Here is a 20,806-nt window from a genome sequence, read left to right as displayed (position 1 = left end):
GTTCTTTACACATTCTTTTATTTGGATTATTATCTATTTCTTCATCCTCTACTTCATTCAATTCTTCGTCCTTATCTTCATCTCCGCCTCCAATTTTCTTCGAATGTGCAACATTACGCTTATATTCTTCTCTTTTCTTCAAAGACTTCAAAATACAGTCTGCTCCATTTCTCCGTGTAACAACAAATTTCCAAAAAATCCAAAAATCCTCTAGAGTGTAAAATAACCAATTACAAATAATCTTAGTTCGGCTCATGCTATTTTCAAATTTACGTAATTTTTGACAGGCATCATCCGAAAGTAGCTGGAGCTTTTCATTCAAGTTCAGCGTGTGAGCGCGTAAGCTCCAACACATTGGAACAAGTAATTTGCTCTGTCAGATATAGGGAACTTGAGAGAGAGGGATACAGCGAAAGAGAGTAGCAGTAGCAGCTTTTTATCACATCACATTCAACCGCGTGAGCGCTGTATTGAACTCGCGTGTTTTAAATAGCACTCTCGCTTTATAGCATATATTTGAGCCTAGGACACGGCAAAGAGGAAGGAATAGTTCATCTCAGTCACTGATATGAAACACATCGAGTTAACACGAAAAGGATAATAATGTACTGGCACAGTTCAGGCATTAGTCGGTGTGTGATGGTGGCGTAACACCAGTGCATTCTGACATTCGCGGACCTCTCGCGTTCGGGTTACAATACGGAATTGGAATTGGAATTGGCTGAATGTTACGGATAATACGAGTTTTACCTTTTGTGATTCTGTCGGAAAAAGATTGCGTGGAAAAGTTTCTGTCACTGTGAAGAATCTTCATTATAGCACTCGTATATGTGTGTTGTGATATAAGGAGAGTTCCTTGAACTGTAATAAATCCGAATTAGATGGAAGAAAATGTACATGAAAAATTGACGGAAAAACGGAAGTTTCTTGTAATCAGCTAACTGAAAGTAATAGGTTGTTCGTTGGATGAGTACTCGAGTCTGCTGGAGGCTCTGCAATCCAGTACCATTCAATCAAGTGTAGTGAGGTAAGGATTATCGACTTTTTTCTTGACCGAGGAAAAAATCGAACGCACCATTCATGTATTTGTCCCTAAGAACACTTTCGCGAGTTGTACCCCATGTATTGAGGCATAATTTTGCGTTATGCTATCAGATGATATGATCGATAATTTGTGCTGCCCGAGAGAAAATTCACACGAAAATGGACATGGACGATTTCAGATATGAAAAAAATACAAAATTTGAACAACAATGCATTCATGCTATTGCTATGTATTTCTAACACTACACTAAATTAAAAGAATCCATGATATACTTCCTCGGCTTTCTGAGACCCAGCCTAATAAGTTGGTCGCGGTAAGTATAAGTGAATCCTGGTATCATTGATTGGACCACATGCAACGAAGATAGAATTACAGGAAACAAACAAGGAAAAATATATAATAACGAAGATCATCTGTGGTCATACCATTATCGCAGTAGATAGATGTTCCGTTTGTGATACTCAAATCCGCCGTTATCCCTAATACCTTGAGAACAAGATTAAGATTTATGTATTCGATAAACACATTCGCGTCACGGATGCTCTATTTGTGTAACCAGTTGGTACCTGGATTGGTTTGTTCTTCTAATATTACTCAGTTTCGCATAAGATTTTATGTGTCGCTAAAATTCGAATGTGTATGGTTTATCAGACTTGCCGACGCGAATAGCTGGGCATGGTTTCACCACTTCGTGCATGTCATGGTGTTATTTGATAGCAAGCATAACCGTGATATGTATAAATTGCTTCATTTGCTTTATCTTTTGTGATTAACACTGTCATTCTTTCCGGATTGCGGTTTCGGTGGACAGCTAAGCTAGTAGCCTTTACTGTCCCGTAGTCATAAATCAGTATTATTTTATGTTATGCTTTATGTGATAGAACTCTCTTTCGTGTACTACATGAACGAAGAATATAGAATCATTAGTATAAAGAGTATATCCTGTGTTAGATTCGTAAAACTGACCGATGTGAGTAAAAATTTGTTAGGATAGAATGAGTTTTCGAGAGGAACTTCGACATTGTTTTTTGTCTGTTAGCCTTCTCGTCAATAAATTTAGCATTTTTTGGTTCTATCCTTTAACATTTCATTTAATTTTGTTTTATTAATTTGCTATCCAGATTCTTGATCTAAATATTTATATGTTTACTAGCTGACCCGGCAAACTTCGTCCCGCCCAAAATTTATTTTTCGTTATCACATCCACGTTTTCTTACTAAGCGCACGTTCATGGGTCCAATCGAAGAACTGTTCATTGATTGATCTTCTAATCTACCTTTTAAAATTATTTTTTACTATAAAATGTCAGTACTTCTACCAAAACTCGACATTATAATATCAAATTATTTTCAGACACAATTCTCGTGCAAGATTTCGCTGTACTAAATTGTTCCTCTGTAGGCGAACAGAACTTTATTGCAAAATACACTTAAAGTTTGTTTATTCAGCGGTAAAAAACTTAAAACCACGATCGAAACATTCACATTTTCTGACAATCAAAGTGATTGCTGTGTTCATGCTACCATTTCCCTCTACTTGTGAAATTTTACCAAAGTTTTCTTACGTTAGGTACACACGGTTCAACAAAATAAATAAATCAACACCCTCACTTTTGTGGTTCTGAGCTCTAATGTAGATGTCGCATGAGCTGATTCAGCTTTGCGTAAATTCGTCAATAGAAGGAGATGACATTATAAAAAAATCCAAGTTGAGCCGTACTTTTTGAGATATAGGGTGTCCTATGGTGGTCTTTGAGATAGGGTGGTCCAAATCACCCCGTGTTACCCTACGTGGGAAAATCACTCTTATATATGAAGATATGCAGAGTAAATTTTCGAATTTTTCTAATCATCTCAAATATTTTCCAAAGTATTCTATCATTCTAATTTGGGTGAAAACAACCTCAACGAAATATCAACGACGCAGATCTGATCAGCCGTTCTCCTGTGATTATATTTTACACGTACGTGGGAAAATCCTTTTTTATATATAAAGATATACAGTGGAACCCCGATTATCTATGCGCGGTTGATCCACGGTGCGGATTATCCGCGACAACGAGTTTCCGAAAATTGTCAGTGAGTGATAGGCTCATGCACTTTTGTTTTGGCCATGGCCTCCTCATTATCTGTCCACTGATGTACACAGCCCTGTAGATGGATAGTTTAATCATTTTTATATTGACAGAACATAGTTTTCATGCTGAAATATCTTTTTTTCCGTGTTTGAAACTCATTTTTAGTCCTTTATTGCGTTATCCGCGATTTTCGTTATTCGCGGTGAGCTAGCCAGAATATTATGCGGATAATCGGGGTTCTACTGTATTGACATTTCCACTTAGTTCTATGGTGAATAGGATACGAAACCGATTACTCGCGGTCGATTCGAGTTTAGTGGAGTGACATATTTTCTTCAGGCAGACAAAAGGATATAAAAATATTAAGGCAATAATCATGATTACACCAAATCCTTATTTTTATTTTATTCTTATTTCAATTGCACATTCAAATTTTCATTTAGACCACTTACGTTTTTGGGAATAAAATTGCCTTTTTTCAAATCAATTATTATGGTATTGATACAAGGTTCCGGGTCAATAAGTAACAAACATATAATTCTTAAACATTTTATCTTTCGAATAAAGTGATTTTTGCAAATAATGAATCTCGTTTGAACAAATTGTCGATCTTGTTGGTTGAAAACGAATTATCAAAGGTGATCGATTTTAAAGAAGTTATTAATCATCCGTACTTTGAAATCCGATCGAGTCAGAACTATCCGAACGGATCTCAATTTTGCATTCCTGAAGTTCGATCGAGTCAAATCCAATCTGGTTGTGTGAATGCGATAACATTGTCACTCTATCCGACATTGACGGCTTCGAAATTCGTGTTCTGTTTGTGTGAAACGAAAATTGTAGTGTATTTTCGGGTACAATAAACGAAATTTTAAAATAAAAGTTATGAATGAAAATTGACTTTTTCTCATAGAATAAGTGTTCTACGTAATAGAGAAACACATTTTCTGCAAATGATAAAAAATCGTGACAATTGTATCGAATATTGCTATTGTTTTACTAGGAAAATTGTAGGAAAATAGTATGGTAAGGGTCAGGAATACAGTTCCAAAATATTTCAATAACATCAAGTACTTTTCAATTGATGAAATTGATTCTGTAAAAACAAACGAACGAATAAATAAAGTAATTTTCATTCGAATTTTATAATTTGAAACTGCCTTCGAGCCTGCTGATTTGAAAGTCAGTTCTTTCACAAATACGGATAAATTATTTTGACATTAGTTGGTTGCCGTCTTCGCACATGTCGCTTGGATTTTCGGAGTACAAAAATAGATCTCAATCGAATTGTAAAATCCTTTCGAGTTTTATCCGATCGCCTTTCGGAATAGAGGTGATTAAGTTTGCTTCAAGGTCCGTATATTCGTATATTCGTAGACGTATATTTCTGTTGTGGCTGGACTCTGCAGATTGTTTTAAGTACGTTTAACCGGGTGGCGTAGTTCTTCCTAACTTCCTCCTGAGGGAACTCGTGCTTTGCTCAGAGGTCTTTGAAAATGTTGAGGGAAGTGGTTAACACTAGCAGGGACAGCTGGTCAAGTAAGGTGAAACGCAGGGCGACAGAAAGTTAATCGATGGAGAAGTTTATTTTGTAGGGTTTCTCAGGATGACCCCCAGGAATCCCGAAGCTGCTTTCGGAACTAGTGGCCACTCTCCGTCGCCGAATAAACTCGGGGTCATATCCTGAGATTGTGGACAATCTCGCAAAATATTTCTTGAGCGCGTTTGCTGTACTCGTTGGATCGCTGAGAGTAGTGCCATCCACTTGCAAAATTTGTTTATGGGGTCGCCTCTTTCGATTGAGTGCGTCGACCTGTCTTTGGGGCAAAGTCAGCGAAGAACTGATTCTGATTTCTGGATTCCAGAAAACCATTCCAACTGTCCTGGTTCTTCTTCCTAATCAGCCGTCGCACCCTTATGTGCTGTGCTCGGTATTTGTTCATGGCCGCTTCCTTCCTCAAGCCATCGATCGGTATTCGCTTCACGTTTTTAATCTCCCTTTTGATGTCCTCGAACCCCCAGTGCAGCGCTGATCAAATCGTCGGCCTTGTTTTACCTAAGCCTGCCAGCCAAGTTGAGGCTGGCTGCTGAAACATCGATGACTGCCTTGCTGGTACCTCGACAGAAAGAGCTCGTGCCGTCGTTAAGGACAGAAAGCTCCAGCACCTTCAAGAGATCGGCGTAGGTATTCCCCCTAACGTCTGGTGTTTGCATTCCTCAGTTGCGGTGGATTTTCCAAGTCTTCTAGCGGCTTACACCCATACCTCGAGATTACCAATTGTCTAACAGAAAGACTGGAGGTATTCAAATTTTGGAAGAAAGCAACGCAATACAACCATTGGTCTCATTGTCTCTGTGGAAACGATATTGTGTACCTGAGAGTAGGCCATTCGTTTCAACTCATCCGTCAAGGCGAAACAAGATAGTTTTCTTCAATATTTTCCTTATACAAGAAAGCATCGTTATTGGGAGGTACGAATTGAAGTCGGACACGTACTTACCGGGTTTTGAATTGATATTAGTCGTACTTGTTTAACTCTTTGTGGTCGTTTGTCTGCTCTCAGCCACCACAGCACGATACCATGCTAATCTTACAGTGACTCAAATCCGTAATCGTACTCCACCATGCAGATCTTTTTTTCCCTTTCTGAAAGTCGAAAACAAGCTTTCGGAACATTCTATTTAGATAAAATTATAGTGTCATATGAGAGTTCAAAGATTTGCTACCTGTTTCCAGAATAATGGTTTTTATTTCTCTAAAAATGGCGAATGCTTGTGCTAATGTATGAAAATTGACTCAAACTCATAATCGTACGCTAGTTGAAATCTCTACTCGATTTCGAAGGGGTTGGCCAATTTCCTAATTCCATCATTAGCATGGTATCCCTTGTTCATTGCAACTATCTTTAGCTGTCTTTAGCCTTATCTACGAGTTTTTTGGTGTATTCGGAAGGTATATTTATCAATTTTTTCATTAAGTGGTTTTTAAAAACGTTACTTTTAGGAATTTAATGGTTTTTAAATTTCCTACACAGATAACTTCCTTAGTTTTATACTGGGATTGATGTCAGAAGATTGTGGAGGAATATCAATAACTTTTGAGTAATTGTAATGTAACCATGTGCGAACTTCATATGTCTTGAACTCTGGGTCATTGTCTTGGCAACAATTGAATCCTCGATTCCATCACATTTAGTTGACACTTTGCTTCATATTTTCCTTCAAGATGTTCAAGTAAACATTCTGATCCATTACAGCACGAACGAAAATCAATATGTGAAGACACTTTTTGTGCCGTGTTAATATATTCAAAACAGTCATTTAGCATCCCTGGATATAAGTTGTTTAAATTTGGTTGTGTTGTTTGGAAGAGGCCCATTTGAAAATCTGTAAAATCTAGCAATTACTGAACTGAATTTGATGGTTGCAGTTGAAAACATACATTGCTTATGCAATACTAGTTTAGCCGTGAAACAATTTTTGAAGATAAAGGCGGAGCAGGAGAATACCGATGCTTCAATCAACAAGGCGAACAAACACATTAAACAAACTAGACGATTCGACTGATTCATCGACGAGCGCGGCCAAACGGTCGTCGGCCCAGACGAGCTACTCGTCTGTTTTTAGTCGAGCTCGGCTTCTGGAAAATATCAATAAACGATACGAGCGCTCGTCTGCTCGTCTCGTTTTCTGGAATAGGGCCCTATAATTTTATCTAAATAGAATGTTCCGAAAACTTGTTTTCGACTTTCAAAAGAAGGGAAAAGAGATCTGCATGGTGGAGTACGATTACGGACTTGAGTCACTGTATATTTTACTCAACCAAGTATCAGTTTATGCCTTTCCTAAATGCTTGATGTCTAGTAAACCTGTTCACGAATTAATATGGTGCTCCTTTAGAATAGATAACGGTACTTAGTATCAAACAAAGTAGTCACCCACACAAGAGAACGCACAGTGGGACAAAACACATAACAGCAGAATTTAGCCATTGTAACACTTTGGTGTGATGGAAAAGATTGTTCATAAGTATCAGAACTACTGTTTGCATAAATGTATCATGTTATTTGAATAATAGGTGCCTTATGCGACAAAATCTTCGTTTATCTAAAGTGAAAAGTTCTGATCATTTCGGATACGCAGAAATCATTATTTGAGTAACTACGGGTTTGAATTATGTTGAAGTAGTTGTTTTTAAAGTGCAGAATAATTGTTTGCATAAGTGCCTTATGTCATCTGAATAATCTAATGCAAAAAAATCTTTGTTAAAAGTGAAAAGTGCTGATCTTTTCGAATACACATTGCTGGCATTGAGTACGCATTTATTGCATCGATGGCAAAAGTGTCTCATATTCAACGGATAATAAAAATAAAATTATGTATTGATTATACAGGGTCTTTCAGAATAAACGATCGCGCAACAAATTTTAAGATCTTCTCTACAAAAGTAAACCGATTTTGACGTAGGACTACGTCTAACCGGAAGATATTGGGGGTGAAATGTAAATCTAGGCACTGAACAAGTAGGAAAAAATGCAAGATTTGGAACGCTTATAACTCGAGCATTTCTCAATAGATCGCAAAGGTTTTTGCATCAATTGATAGGAAATATATCTACGCATCTATCATAACGAATAAAATTTCATTTTTCTTGAGATAAATAATTGAATAATTGTGAAATATCAAGCATTGTCAAAATGCACTATGTGCCCATTTTTGATTGGTCCATTTTGTGCTCCTCAAATCGTACCGACCAAAACGGACAACCAGAGCAGCAGCGAAATAGGATGAAGCACGATTGGAAAGGAAAAAGAAAAAAATGAACGAAACATTGGTCGCAGTCTCACACATGCGTAATTCTCGAGCCAGCCAGTTAGCTTAAAAATCCCCGCTCCGCTGCCGTAACGATCATTCTCATTCAAACCGTACACCACATCGGTTCGCATCACAACACATCAACAAACCAACCCAAGCAGCCATGTCTGGACATGGTAAAGGAGGAAAAGTGCAGGGGAAGGCAAAATCCCGCTCGAACCGTGTTGATCTGGAGTTCCCCGCAAGGGTAGCTAGGCCGAGCGCGTTAGTACCAGTGCACCAGTCCACCTAGCCGGCGTTATATAGTTTCGGCCGCCGAAGTGATCGAGTTAGCTGGCAAAGCTACTCGCGACGATAAGAAAACCCGCATTCGGAACAGAACACATTCGGTTCGGTGGACATCAAGACAACAGGTAGTTGCAGCGAGTGGCGAGTGGCAAACGCAATCGCAAAACGGAATCAGGTAGCAGAAGAAAAAAGTTTGTTCTTTATACAAACTGCTTTGGTGGCAAATCCAGAACAAGGCGGCATCGAGGGCGTTCGAAATGGTTTTTTTCAAAACCACGAGTACTAAGTTTTCTAAATTGGAACCATTCCATAAAACAAGGCGCTTTTCAGGGCCATTAAACTTTCCAAAAAAGAGTTTAGGAAATACAGTTCAATGCTTTCTAAAACATTATCCAAAATAATAATAAAACACAAATTGATTTTTTCATAATTTGTTTGCCAGGATCTGATGAGTATGTGAATTTGGCAGTTGTTCTGAGCTTATTGATAGTTGGGGACTGATTATTCAATTTTCAGAATTGGTGAAAAATTGTTTCCAGATTGAAAGTACAGTAATTTACAATTAGTTTTACATTTAGCTAATTGGACGGATATGTAATGCGACTTATTTAGTTGGACATTTTTGTAAACATAGAGATCCAAATTATGACCCCACATTGAAAGTCGACACTGTACCACTGTCATCGCAAATTTTCAATTATAGGTTAAAATTACCTCCAATCCGATACTGAGTGGTGGTAATGCGACGTGCCATTGAATGTAATTTACTGTAAAATATGTCACAAGCTGGATGGGAAGAAATTTTCCAACTGTGAAAGCTGTGGCGAGTGGCAAATGCAATCACTAAACAGAAAGGTTTAGCCGAACAAGATGGGGATATCGAGTGATAACAAAACAATAAACTCTTTAGATTGAAGATAATTTTGTGATCCTGAAAAGGACCCTTTTTAGCCTGCATGTGAATCCAACGAGCGAACAAATCGTAATGAATGTATTTTTTTGCCATCGCTCCCTTTTAACGCTCATTCGTTCGTTGGACTCGCTCCTCTGGCTGAGTCTGCCGATTTGTCTCTATCCTGTGAGTGTGTACCGCTAGAATATAAAACACGCGGACCCCAAAAAAATATCTTATTTTCTTTCAAACCGTAAACCTGTGTGGTTGTACTGCATCGGCATCGTGGACGTAACAAAGGAGGACAAGTTAAGGGAAAGGCAAAGTCTCACTCGAACCGTGCAGGTCTCCAGTTCCCTGTTGGTCGCATTCACTGATTGCTCCGCAAGGGTAACTAGGACGAACGGATTGGTGCCGGAGCACCAGTATAACTAACAGCGATTATAGAGTTTCGGCTGTCGGAGTGCTCGAGTTGGCTTGCAACGCTGCTCACGACAATCAGAAAACCCGCATCAAGAACAGAGCAGCTTCGGTTCGGCGCTCATCAAGGCAACAATTAGTTTCAGTCCCCAATTAGTGTCCCCTTTGTATAGTCCTACGTCACTCCGGTTATGTCCCCGACATTACCCACCCGTCTTTTTATTTTTAAAAAACCAAAATAAAGCTTATTTTAGGACATTTTCGATGTGACCACCCTTGTTTTAGATAACGCGTCGTAAACGGTGAACGGTGATACGCGCCGAAGGTCGTTGCGAATGCGAACAATTTCTCTTTGTTGAGAGGGGAAAGAGTTTGGAGCATCTGGATTTTGAAGGGAAACATTTCGATGTCTTCTGTCAACATTCGGTACGTGGTGGAAGAGGACACCCCGATCTCCTGAGCTAAACGAGTAAGATTGGTGCGGGGACTGGCGCGGACGCTTTGCTATAACTGCGCGATTTTCTGCGGCGTGCGCGCGGTTCGTTTAGCGCTACATTGCCAGCCTTGTTATCGAGAACACTACGGGTTTCCTCGACTTCTTCACATGACGTAAGATCACACTATTTTTAAGGCCATTTACGACGAGAAATGTTGAAATTCTTACCATAAGAGGACAAAGTTTAATTAAGGCTTCGGTTGCTCGAGTGATATGTACGATTTCACTAAAAATATTCTTGTTCTTGTAAATTGTACATCTTGACACTAAAAACCATTCGACCCGACTGAACCAGTAGCCGAATATTATCATCCCGAAATGGGGAATGCAGTGTTACCATCGACGGAGCGAAAAAAAAATTATAAGGAGCTATTCGATTTATTACTATTACTGCTTTTTTAAGGAAAAATAATTCCGACCAGTACGATACCCATGGAATCGATCGCTTGAATAATCTCATACGCACATAGATGAATCCGCCTTCGGCTGAAATCTCTTTAATATAGAAAGAAAAAAAAATCCCGTCTGCATATTCTTTCCAGTTATGAAAATGAACATGTTCTAATAGGCTAATATTTTTTCACAGACACAACATACGATGCTTTTTCGTGTATTCTAGATATTTAAAAAAATTTTAAATAATTTTGAAGTAACCATTTGAACTATGTAAGAAGGTCATGGACTATGGTTTTTATTGTCGTCAAATCCAATGCAAGAATTTAAAGAACCACCGAAGCAGTCGAGTTTCCCATTGCTTGTGTTCCCCACTGACAGTTCTGTTTGAGATTTTCCTAACAATCTTAAGCAGGGTACAGACGGTGCTAGTAAGCATACGAGTCGGGCTAGTCAGTTACTGCAGTGCAGCTACTCACACCGTGTGAACACATCAAGCTAGTTAGTGTCATCTGTGATCCGGCGTGCGATCTACTTCAAAGTTTTTTTGAATTTGATCGCACTCGCATCCCTCAAAACGTCAAAAACAGAATTTAGCGTTCGAATCAGGGATGCCAAATGTAAAGAAATGTCTCTATTTTTAAGGAATTTGAAAATATGTGAAGATATTTATAGACTTGAAAATTATTCGAAAACAAATAAAACCCTCATAGTTTTGAAAACGAAATCGTTGTCATTTTGTTTTGCACGCTGGCGGGGCACGCTTTCTTTTTGAGATAGTTTTTTTGAGAATCTCTAATATAAAATCATTATCAGGCACAATTTTCATACAAAATTCACTCACAACTTGCAAAAAAAAAGTATTGTTCTAAGAAACAGAATACATATTCGATTTAAAGAGGACATTTTTATTCATTACTTCAATTTTTGACGCGTATTCATTCCGCCTGCAAATCTACTATCATTTTCATTTCACAAATTGGTACATGAAGCTGCTGGTAAGGCGAAATAAATTTAATTAAAAAAAAAATCCTAGAATGCCATTTATAGCATCACATACGGAATTGAAGGGTGTGTCACATCAAATTGCATCACGGAAAAAACGCTGTAGAAATTCGCCCAGTAGACCGATCCTTTTTAAAATTATAGACACAATTAAACAACTTTTGGCATTTTCTTTTTATTCATACTTCGAGCCCAAGCCCGTATGCTCGCACCTTCCTCTTTACCCCGTCCATAAGGTTCTGTACAACGTCAGGTTGTAGTTTTTTTTGAACAGAAATCCATTTTCTCTTGAAGTCCGCCTCCGATTTGACAAATTTTGGGTTCTTCCGGAGGGCCTGCTTCATAATCGCCCAATATTTCTCTATTGGGCGAAGCTCCGGCGCGTTGGGCGGGTTCATTTCCTTTGGCACGAAGGTGACCCCGTTGGCTTCGTACCACTCCAACACGTACTTTGAATAGTGGCACGAAGCGAGATCCAAACAGAAGATGGTCGGGCCCTCGTGCTGCTTCAATTGTGGTAGTAAGCGCTTCTGTAGGCACTCCTTAAGGTAAACCTGCCCGTTTACCGTGCCGGTCATCACGAAGGGGGCGCTTCGCTTTCCGCAAGAGCAAATCGCTTGCCACACCATGTACTTTTTGGCAAACTTGGATAGTTTCTGCTTGCGAATCTCCTCCGGAACGCTGAATTTGTCCTCTGCGGAGAAGAACAACAGGCCCGGCAGCTGACGAAAGTCCGCTTTGACGTAGGTTTCGTCGTCCATTACCAGGCAATGCGGCTTCGTCAGCATTTCGGTGTACAGCTTCCGGGCTCGCGTCTTCCCCACCATGTTTTGCCTTTCGTCGCGGTTAGGAGCCTTCTGAACCTTGTATGTACGCAGGCCATCCCGCTGCTTGGTCCGCTGGACGAATGAACTTGACAAATTCAGCTTATTGGCGACATCCCGGACCGAACTTCTCGGATCACGTCTAAACTGCTTAACTACGCGCTTGTGATCTTTTTCACTGACGGAGCATCTATTTTTGCCGTTCTTTACCTTCCGGTCGATGGTAGCAGCGTTCTTTACCTTCCGGTCGATGGTAGCAGCGAAGTAGCATAAAAAAACATTTATTTAATACAAATACTACATTTACATTTGCAAATCATGCGTGTGTTTGATGATGCTTATACACAGTTTCGCTGCATCTAGACTACATACTGCCATTTATTAAAATTTTAAAGCTGCCGACACGATGTTTAATCAAATTTTTTATCTCAAAATAGCGTTCATCGTATCGTTGCTGAGCCGTTTTCGAAGTTTATTTTTTATTCTGATTATTTTGAGAAAAAAAATTCACTCGGCAGTTGCAGTTGGAGTGAGGCATAGTGAGAACGTTGCAAACAAGGCATCGAAGTACCGAACGGTCAATTCTTTTTAGGGATCCAATTTTTGTGGTCACCATGCTCGTTTTCTGACGCTGTGATTTCCTTACGGAATAATTTTACTTTTAGGGTAAGGAATTCATTCTCCAGATCTCGTATATTCCCATCGTAGAACCCTGGAAACGCCTCTAACACAAAGTTAATGCTTGCAAATTGGAAAAGTTTCTGGAATTTAACACATTGCTTGTTCAGCTCCACGAAAAAACTGCAACAAATATCCTTAAAAATTATCTGTTTTTTGCTGTCGTTTGTTCTGATGGTTTCTTCTGTTTTTTTTTCTATTATAGTGACTTTCAACACATTTCGGCTGGTTCGTCACTTTTACTTCCATTTTTGGAAGAATGTCGGAAGTGAGATTTGAACTCGTGATCTCTGCGTGAGAGGTATGGATGTTACCATTACGCCAGATCGCCTCCCAGTTTCTTCTGCTGCCATTACAACCTAAAAATTCTTGCCGCTTTTCAAATGTTGAAGATCATTCATTAGTATCGCACATTGGAACAACGTAAGATTCCTCGCAGATATTAGTGAGAATGGTTAGATATAAATCTTCCTGCTCTTGATTTAGAATCGTGAATTAAGGATTTTCAGCCTACAACAATCGATTCAATCTGTTGATCCGTGGCAAAACATACTCCAAAAAAGCAACAGAGGATTTGGCATTAAACATTTGAGGGCAGTCAATATTTTGCAAGCAGTCTGATTTTTGTCTCATTCATACTAAATGGTGAAAAACAAAATTAACTCTGAAAATCATGAAATGCATCTCTTCACCACCGCCGCTTACAAAAGCCAACGGGTGACCGAAGGGTGTATGATTTTAAGCGACTGCTTTGTTCAAATGTAAGAAATTTCACACGCGGAAAAAATCTGTACCTATCTGTACTTTTTGACGAAAATCTGTACCTGTACCTGTGCTGAAAATAACGGAAAAATCTGTACCTTTCCAGATACATCTGTACGTGTGGCAACACGCATAGTACCCGGGTGATTCACCCAACAAAAAGACGGGTGGGTTATGTGGAGACATAGTCGATGTGAGACTATACCAATGACTGTGAATTGAAATAACTTATCGACTATCCGAATAATTTTACTGTATCTATTAGCAACATTACATCCCCAACAACGCCCATTCTAACCTAATACCAATAAGCTCAAAAACACTTCTAAATTCACACAAGCTCTCCCCAAGCAAGCGAAAAATCAGTTTACTTTTTTCATTATTTCGGATATCACTTTAGAATACATCAAACCGGTGCATTGAATTGTATTATAATAACTCTTTTGTGAAAGCCCTGAAAAGCACAAATGGATTCGCGAGAACAAACTGCCATATGTCGAAATTTGTGTCCTTATTTTGCCAATGCACTCTCCTAGACAAACTGAATGCAACCACAGGCAATTTTGCATCAGTATCGTCAATGTGTGCTGGATGGATTATACGAAAGGTATGGGTGACGGTTGCCCGTTGGATGGTAACAAAACTAAAACTTGTTGGCCGCTGCTACCGCTACCCCCTGCTGATGTTGATATTTGTGGTTATGGTCTTAGCGTATGAGCACTGCTTCGCGGTTAGAAAACGAATGATGTTTTCGAAAAGTAATGGCTGAATTTATTTGATTTGACTGGCGATAGAATCACAAGAGGAGGGGCTTACGATTCAATGTTTCGCTTGTATCAAATTATATTCCGCTGTTACTCTGGGCGTTCCTTTTGGTCGGAACCATTTGAGGAGCACAAATTGGGGATCAATTAAATCGTAAAACTTGGCGTGTTTGGATAAATCTTGATATTACATAATTGTTTATCTCAATATTCATTGTTATTCATTGTGATAGATGCGTAGAAATATTTCCTATCAGTTGATGCGATCTATTTAGAAATGCTCGACTTATAAGCATTCCAAAAACTTCATTTTTTCCTACATGTTCAGTGTTTAGATATTCATTTTACTACCCCTCCCCCCCAAATAGTTCTGTTAGACGTAGTCCTAGGTCAAAAGATCGCTTTGCATAGGTATACAATGGGAGCTCGCTTTCCAAAATAGAAAGCGGTTTATGTAATATTTTTTTTCAAATTCACAATTTTGCTACAGCTATTTCCATATACAACAGTATTGCGAAAAGTTTATCCGAGTTATGTCTTATGTTTTCTTTCTCGTCGCACCATCGCCAAACGTCTGGTCGCACACATACGTTTTTGCATTCCTCTTTATTGATTAACCCGAAAAATATGCCTATGAAGCGAGAGACGCAGGACGTCGTACCGTACCGATTGTTGTTTAGCGATAATACAATTCTCATCTCAATTATGCTTCCATTGTAGAAAATGTCACACCATGGAACCAACAAGGACCATCACAAAGAATCGCCCGGATCTGTTCCGGTTTCGAATGGAATGCATCCCCAGGAGCATTCGTGTGAAATCTGCGGCATGTCCGGGTTGTCAGACGACGCGATGCGAGAGCATACTCGACAGTGCCATGTGGAGGGTAGTGCCCAGTGTCCGTTCTGTGGACTCAGCGGTGTTCCCGCTGCCGAGCTACTGTTGCACGTGAATCAAGCTCACTTAGATTATTTGACGCCGGAGAATGAGCTGATGAGTTTTATCGACGATCAAACTCCAAGGTATGTGTCACTTGAGTGGAGTATATATCCGTTGTTTTCAACTTAACTTTTCTCCATTACAGCATCGATGGCGATTCCGACTCTATCTCTGACTGCCGTGGACTTTCTCCTTCGATCACTTCCGAGCTTCTTGCACCGGTTTCGAACGCATACACTAAATCAGGCATCAGCAACGGTGTAGCGAATGTTCCCTTGATTTCTAGTTCAACGGTTAATTATTTGAATGGTAGCAGCAGTGTGAACAGTTCTAGCAATTACAAAATTTGTTCTTCGATGAGTACTTCGACTACAAGTATTAGTAGCAAATCTAGCATCGGAAGTCAGGTGAATGGAACCAGCAGTATCAGTGCCAGTAGCAGTAGCAACAACAGCCATCTACCCGGTGCAGGCAAGATTAATCAGCAGCATCAGTTGAACAATCAACAGCAGCCAGAAGTAACGATAACAACAACTAGTGCAAGCAACAAAAGCTGTGATATGACGAACGGGAGCAAGGACGTGATAATGAATGGTGGAGGTGCAGGTTGCACCGGTGGCGTAACTGAAGGTGGTGCGGCAGCACCAACCAGCAACGGAACGGGAGCGGGTGGTCAGGGATCACCGCTACGATCCCAGCTGGGTCTCAAACTCAAAGCACACAAACCGATTCCAACAACCACGACTAAGCCGAGTCCGCTGCAGTGCTTGCTATGCCCATATACAACTGAAAATCCAACGGTGCTGGAAGAGCATATAAATCGGTCCCATTTTGATCCGCTAAGCCCAAGTGTGAATAACGGAGCCAGCGGAAACACCCATGTAGATACTTTGAGTGCACTACAGTGTCCCATTTGTGCGAGAACATTTGAATCAGGGTCCGATTTAGAGCTACACGTTAACATAGAACATCGGGATATACTGAGTCCTGCCAAGGCAGATCGTCAGAGTGGGGGAACTCCAGCGGCAGCTGCGGTTAATGGGAGTCTAACTGGCAGTCTGTGTCCCGTTTGTGGGATTTCATTCGATAACATGAAAACAGCTGACATGGAAATTCACATTGAGAAACACTTTAGTAAAAGTCCCCAGAATCCGAGTTTACAGGAGCCAGATCTGGGGAAGCAAGCTCAGAAATTACGTGAACAGCGTGAATTCGAAATGCTCCGGGCCCAGTATGGCATGGATGATCAAGGGAACTTTCGGGAGCAATCGGCAGCGGCAATGCAGCGAGCAGTATATGCCGGAGAGATGAGCGTAGCCGATTACTATGAACGACAAGTTGGGCTGCGGGCAGCCGAATCCCACGGAGTGGACGATGGATCGTCCTGCACGAAATCAGTAGCCCCTAGAGTACTTGCATTATCATCTTCGTCACCCAACGTGGTGAAAACGTACGTCTGCTCAAGCGTCGATCATTATGCGTCTAGTTATGGCGACAAGGGTTGGGGTTGTGGGTACCGAAATCTCCAAATGATGCTATCGTCGCTATTACAGGTGGGTATTCGAGTAGCATACTCTTTAAAGCAATTCCATTTGAGTTCAAAGGTCGATTTTTTTGTATTTTTTTTAATTGGTTCAAGTTTTACAGACGCATACTTCATGACCAAAAAGGACAATTTGTATCATCGGTCATTTTGAACTTTTGCGGTACGCCCCATTTTTTCTACTACGCTTCAAGCTTATCTACTGCTTTTTGATGGAGGAGTAGACTGAAAGCTATGGCGCGATAGATGCCAATCAGGAATAGTCTGTTTGATGGAATTTATAATTCTGATCGGCGACACAAACCAAACTTTCTTGGACTCCAGAATAGCCTTATCAAGTTGTTGAAGTCTCCGTCTTGTTAGAGCTCCACAATCACACATAAAATCTTCCGAAGTTTCGCTTTCGGCATTACAAAAGCGACAAATATCATCTTAATAAGTTTATGCTGATGATGTAATTCTGATTGCCAAAGGATGCAATTTTACCGAGGTGCGGAAACTGTTGGCAGCGACATCTCACATAGCAGTGAAACGTTGTGGGTGTAAATCAAAGAATCCATTTTTCTCAAGATCGTTTTTTTAAATTCTCAAAAAAAATTTTTGAATAGCCCTTACAATTTCCAACAAGATCGATACATCGGAAAGTGGGCACTTTTACAGGGAAAAAGTTTTTCTAACAACTTATTCATGTTTCATCAGCATCAACTCTCTATCTTTTAAAGTTTCTGGAATAGATGACATCTTCGTATGGTATCCTTGACTTCTAACAAAATAATGTTTTATTCGTAACATTTTTGTGTGTAAATTCTGGCGTTTGACATGTTCTTGACATGTTTCCAAATAGAAAAAAGTTTGCATAATATGTAAATCGCAATAATTTATACATAAAAATGTTACGAGTTAAACATATATAGTAATTAAAAAAAAAACATGAAAAAGGTGTTGTTGGAAAAACTATTTCTCCGTAAAAGTGCCCATCTTACGTTGCATGGATGACCTGTTGGGAATTATCTGGGCTATTATATATTAAATATATGAATATATTTTATATATTTATATTTTTAATATATAAATATATAAAATATATATTTATATATTAAATATATTTTTGAGAAAAATTAATTTTAATTTTCAAAATATTTTTTTTTCAAAGAAATTTTATTTTAAAAAATTGTTTGGTATTTTTCAATGAAAGCATAAATAATTCCCTACATTTCGTTCTCTAACCAACATTTTGTAGATCTTATAATTTTTGAGTTAAAATTTTTCAAAAAAAAAGACTGGAAAAAACTCAAAATTTAAAAAAAAATGCACTCCAAATCTATAAGACCTACAAAATGTAGATTAGGGAATAGAATGTAGGGAATTATTGAAGTTTTTTCGTAAGTTTCAAAATTTACTTTACTTACGAAACTTACGAAAGCCGCAACTTGTTTGTAGGCAGTAGTTTTTGGAGAGTCATGCTTGTCATCGTAGAATAATTTACAAGAACATGAATACCAAGTACTATTCCTTCATTCCCAAGGCTCTTAAATTAGAGCTAAATCCTTAGTGTCTTTGATAAACTTCCTAGACAGCACATTCGACGCTGCTTTATCGTGTTAGTTTTGACCGCTCGTTTGGTTCATTTGGGAGAGCTCCTAAATCTCTTGCGGTAGCCGCTGAGTCGGAACCCCTTGGCCCGCGAATTTCGAAGGTTCACCGCGTAGAATCTTCTCCTTATCAGAATCCCTGCTGACGTCTCTTTGAATATTTCTCCACATAGTCTCAATAATAACTTAAACATTGCGGAAAACACCAATTCAATTGGACCAACGATTTCAGAGTTATTTTTTTTAATTTATTAAAGCAATCCTTTGTTCAGGCTCCTCAAAAGTAAGGATAGAGTCAAAATGACTAACCGATGATGCAAATTGTTCTTTTTTTTGTCATAAGGAATGCATTTGCTAAATTTGAGCCAAATCAAAGAGTACAAAAATAATATTTATGCATAAAGTCGTCATTTGCGGTGGAACAGCTCATTATTGTATTGCATCCATATTTTTTCCACAAACAGAACACTGCTTACAACGAAGCGTTATATTCGGCGTGGGGTTCACATGGTCCCGCCCGAACCGCAATGCCAAGTATCTCCCGTTTGCAGCGAATGGTTGAAGCGGCTTGGGCCCAAGGATTCGATATCCAGGGGTCAGAACAGCTCGGATGTAAGCTATACAACACACGAAAATGGATTGGTGCAACGGAAATCGTCACCGTCCTGTCGTGGTTGCGGATCCGTTGCGAGTTGGTGGATTTTCATAGACCTACTTCCCCTGACGGACGTCATCCGGAACTGTTCAATTGGGTATTGCGATATTTCGAGGAACCCAGAATACACACACCTCCGCTGTATTTACAGCATCAAGGTTTTCGGACTTCAGCTTGAGCCGCTCCATAATCTGTTTGCTGAAATTTACCTTTTTTTTAGGTCACTCTAGAACAATAATTGGCATCGAACAGCGAACATCAGGACTGTCCTTGTTGGTACTAGATCCCAGTCATGGCCCGAGACAGGTTGCTGCCCTTGGTTCTTCGCAGGATTCCCTTCGATTGATACGGAAAAATTCAGCAGCAATGCGTGCCCCGCAGTATCAAGTGGTTGCAGTCAAGGGTCTCATCGAAACAGAAGAACAATACCAGGTGAGTAGATTTCGCGTCTCTCTATATTCGACGTATTTCTTATACGTAGTACTCCTAGAATCGTTTCTTAACTACATGTTGTTCTCAACTTTTCCTGTTCATAGGCGAGTAAAATTTTGCGGTCTCATAGAATTCCACCCGACCGTTGACGTGCGGCCGATGTTTATCTGATATTCGTTTCGCTAATTTACGAATAGATCATTGGTTTTACTTAGTCTAGAATAAAATTTAGCTAACCCTCGAAAAAGGACAAAAATTATCGAAACATAGAAAACAGAGTGGAATACTCAACAAATGCAAAAATATCCCAAAGACGCTCTTTACACACACGATAACACTCACACGGACACCTAACTCAATTAGTCTAATTCTAAACAAATTCTGCAATAAAAATCATAGGATAGATAGTTGTAATGAATAGTTCACACCGTTTCTGTAATATCTTTCTGTTCTTATTTGACATCACTGGACCGCAACTCAGTTCTAGTTTCGGAAGAATTTTGCTCAGCACTGAATGTCGATTGCTGGTTCGAAATGTGATAGGGTCGACATAAGAACAAAAAAAACGCTTGCCTTCTACAGAACAGTTTTAGCTATAGCGCAACATCTGAACTCTCGTAAGATGTGAAAAGTTACCGTGATAGCTTTACGTACGTTCACTAGAGTTAGGTTCTTTCGGTAGTTAAACTGCAAAGTTGACGTTTAGTCAATTTAGGCAGCTTTACTTACACGGTACGAAGGCTGACTAGAAAACTGTTCCTATTATGTTTGTATAACTTTTATTATCCTAAAGTTTAGATCGATCGAGTAGAGTTTGTTATTCGTTTTAGCTTCGGAAGCATGGCTTCTTTTCCTGTTTTATCACTGGATTATCTATACCCATCACGCTGGAAATTGTTGTCGATGTATTTATAAATATGTATCATATATAGAAATCTATAAAGACAATCCAGCTTCTGTTGTGAGAAAAGATTATTACTAAAAACGAGTTACCTGGCTTCTCAAACTATGTCAATAATCACGTTGATTCGATGTAAGCAAATATACATGTTCGGAATATTCAAACATTTCAACCAATGGTACAAATTGAGAAACACGTGAAAACTAGAATCTGGAGATAGAGCAACTCAGAGCTTTGTTTGTGATTCATGTGTAACGAAATTTAGTATGTGTTTAATTGAGAGGA

The 20,806-nt window shown here is 39.3% G+C and overlaps 1 protein-coding gene across 1 annotated transcript; it reads left to right on the top strand.

Moving 5' to 3' along the window:
• Nucleotides 1–516: 516 nt before the first annotated feature.
• LOC129772828 (zinc finger-containing ubiquitin peptidase 1-like) lies at nt 517–20,693 on the top strand. Its single transcript, XM_055776327.1, has 6 exons — nt 517–1,027; nt 15,180–15,481; nt 15,544–16,951; nt 18,998–19,346; nt 19,409–19,620; nt 19,725–20,693. The coding sequence occupies exons 2-6, from the start codon at nt 15,183–15,185 to the stop codon at nt 19,767–19,769; spliced, it is 2,313 nt and encodes a 770-aa protein (XP_055632302.1). The 5' UTR covers nt 517–1,027; nt 15,180–15,182; the 3' UTR covers nt 19,770–20,693.
• Nucleotides 20,694–20,806: the final 113 nt, after the last annotated feature.

Source organism: Toxorhynchites rutilus, chromosome 3 (genome assembly GCF_029784135.1).
Source record: "Toxorhynchites rutilus septentrionalis strain SRP chromosome 3, ASM2978413v1, whole genome shotgun sequence".
Classification (NCBI taxonomy): domain Eukaryota; kingdom Metazoa; phylum Arthropoda; class Insecta; order Diptera; family Culicidae; genus Toxorhynchites; species Toxorhynchites rutilus.
Note: the sequence above shows the minus strand (reverse complement) of the source record. Positions and strands in the feature narration are given on the sequence as shown.

What these genes read in the sequence shown, in the direction of transcription:
- LOC129772828 (XM_055776327.1), top strand. Translation starts at nt 15,183, where the DNA reads ATGTCACACCATGGAACCAACAAGGACCATCACAAAGAATCGCCCGGA. An exon ending in ATCGACGATCAAACTCCAAG is followed by an intron (nt 15,482 to 15,543) that starts GTATGTGTCACT and finishes TCTCCATTACAG; the next exon opens with CATCGATGGCGATTCCGACT. An exon ending in TGCTATCGTCGCTATTACAG is followed by an intron (nt 16,952 to 18,997) that starts GTGGGTATTCGA and finishes TTCCACAAACAG; the next exon opens with AACACTGCTTACAACGAAGC.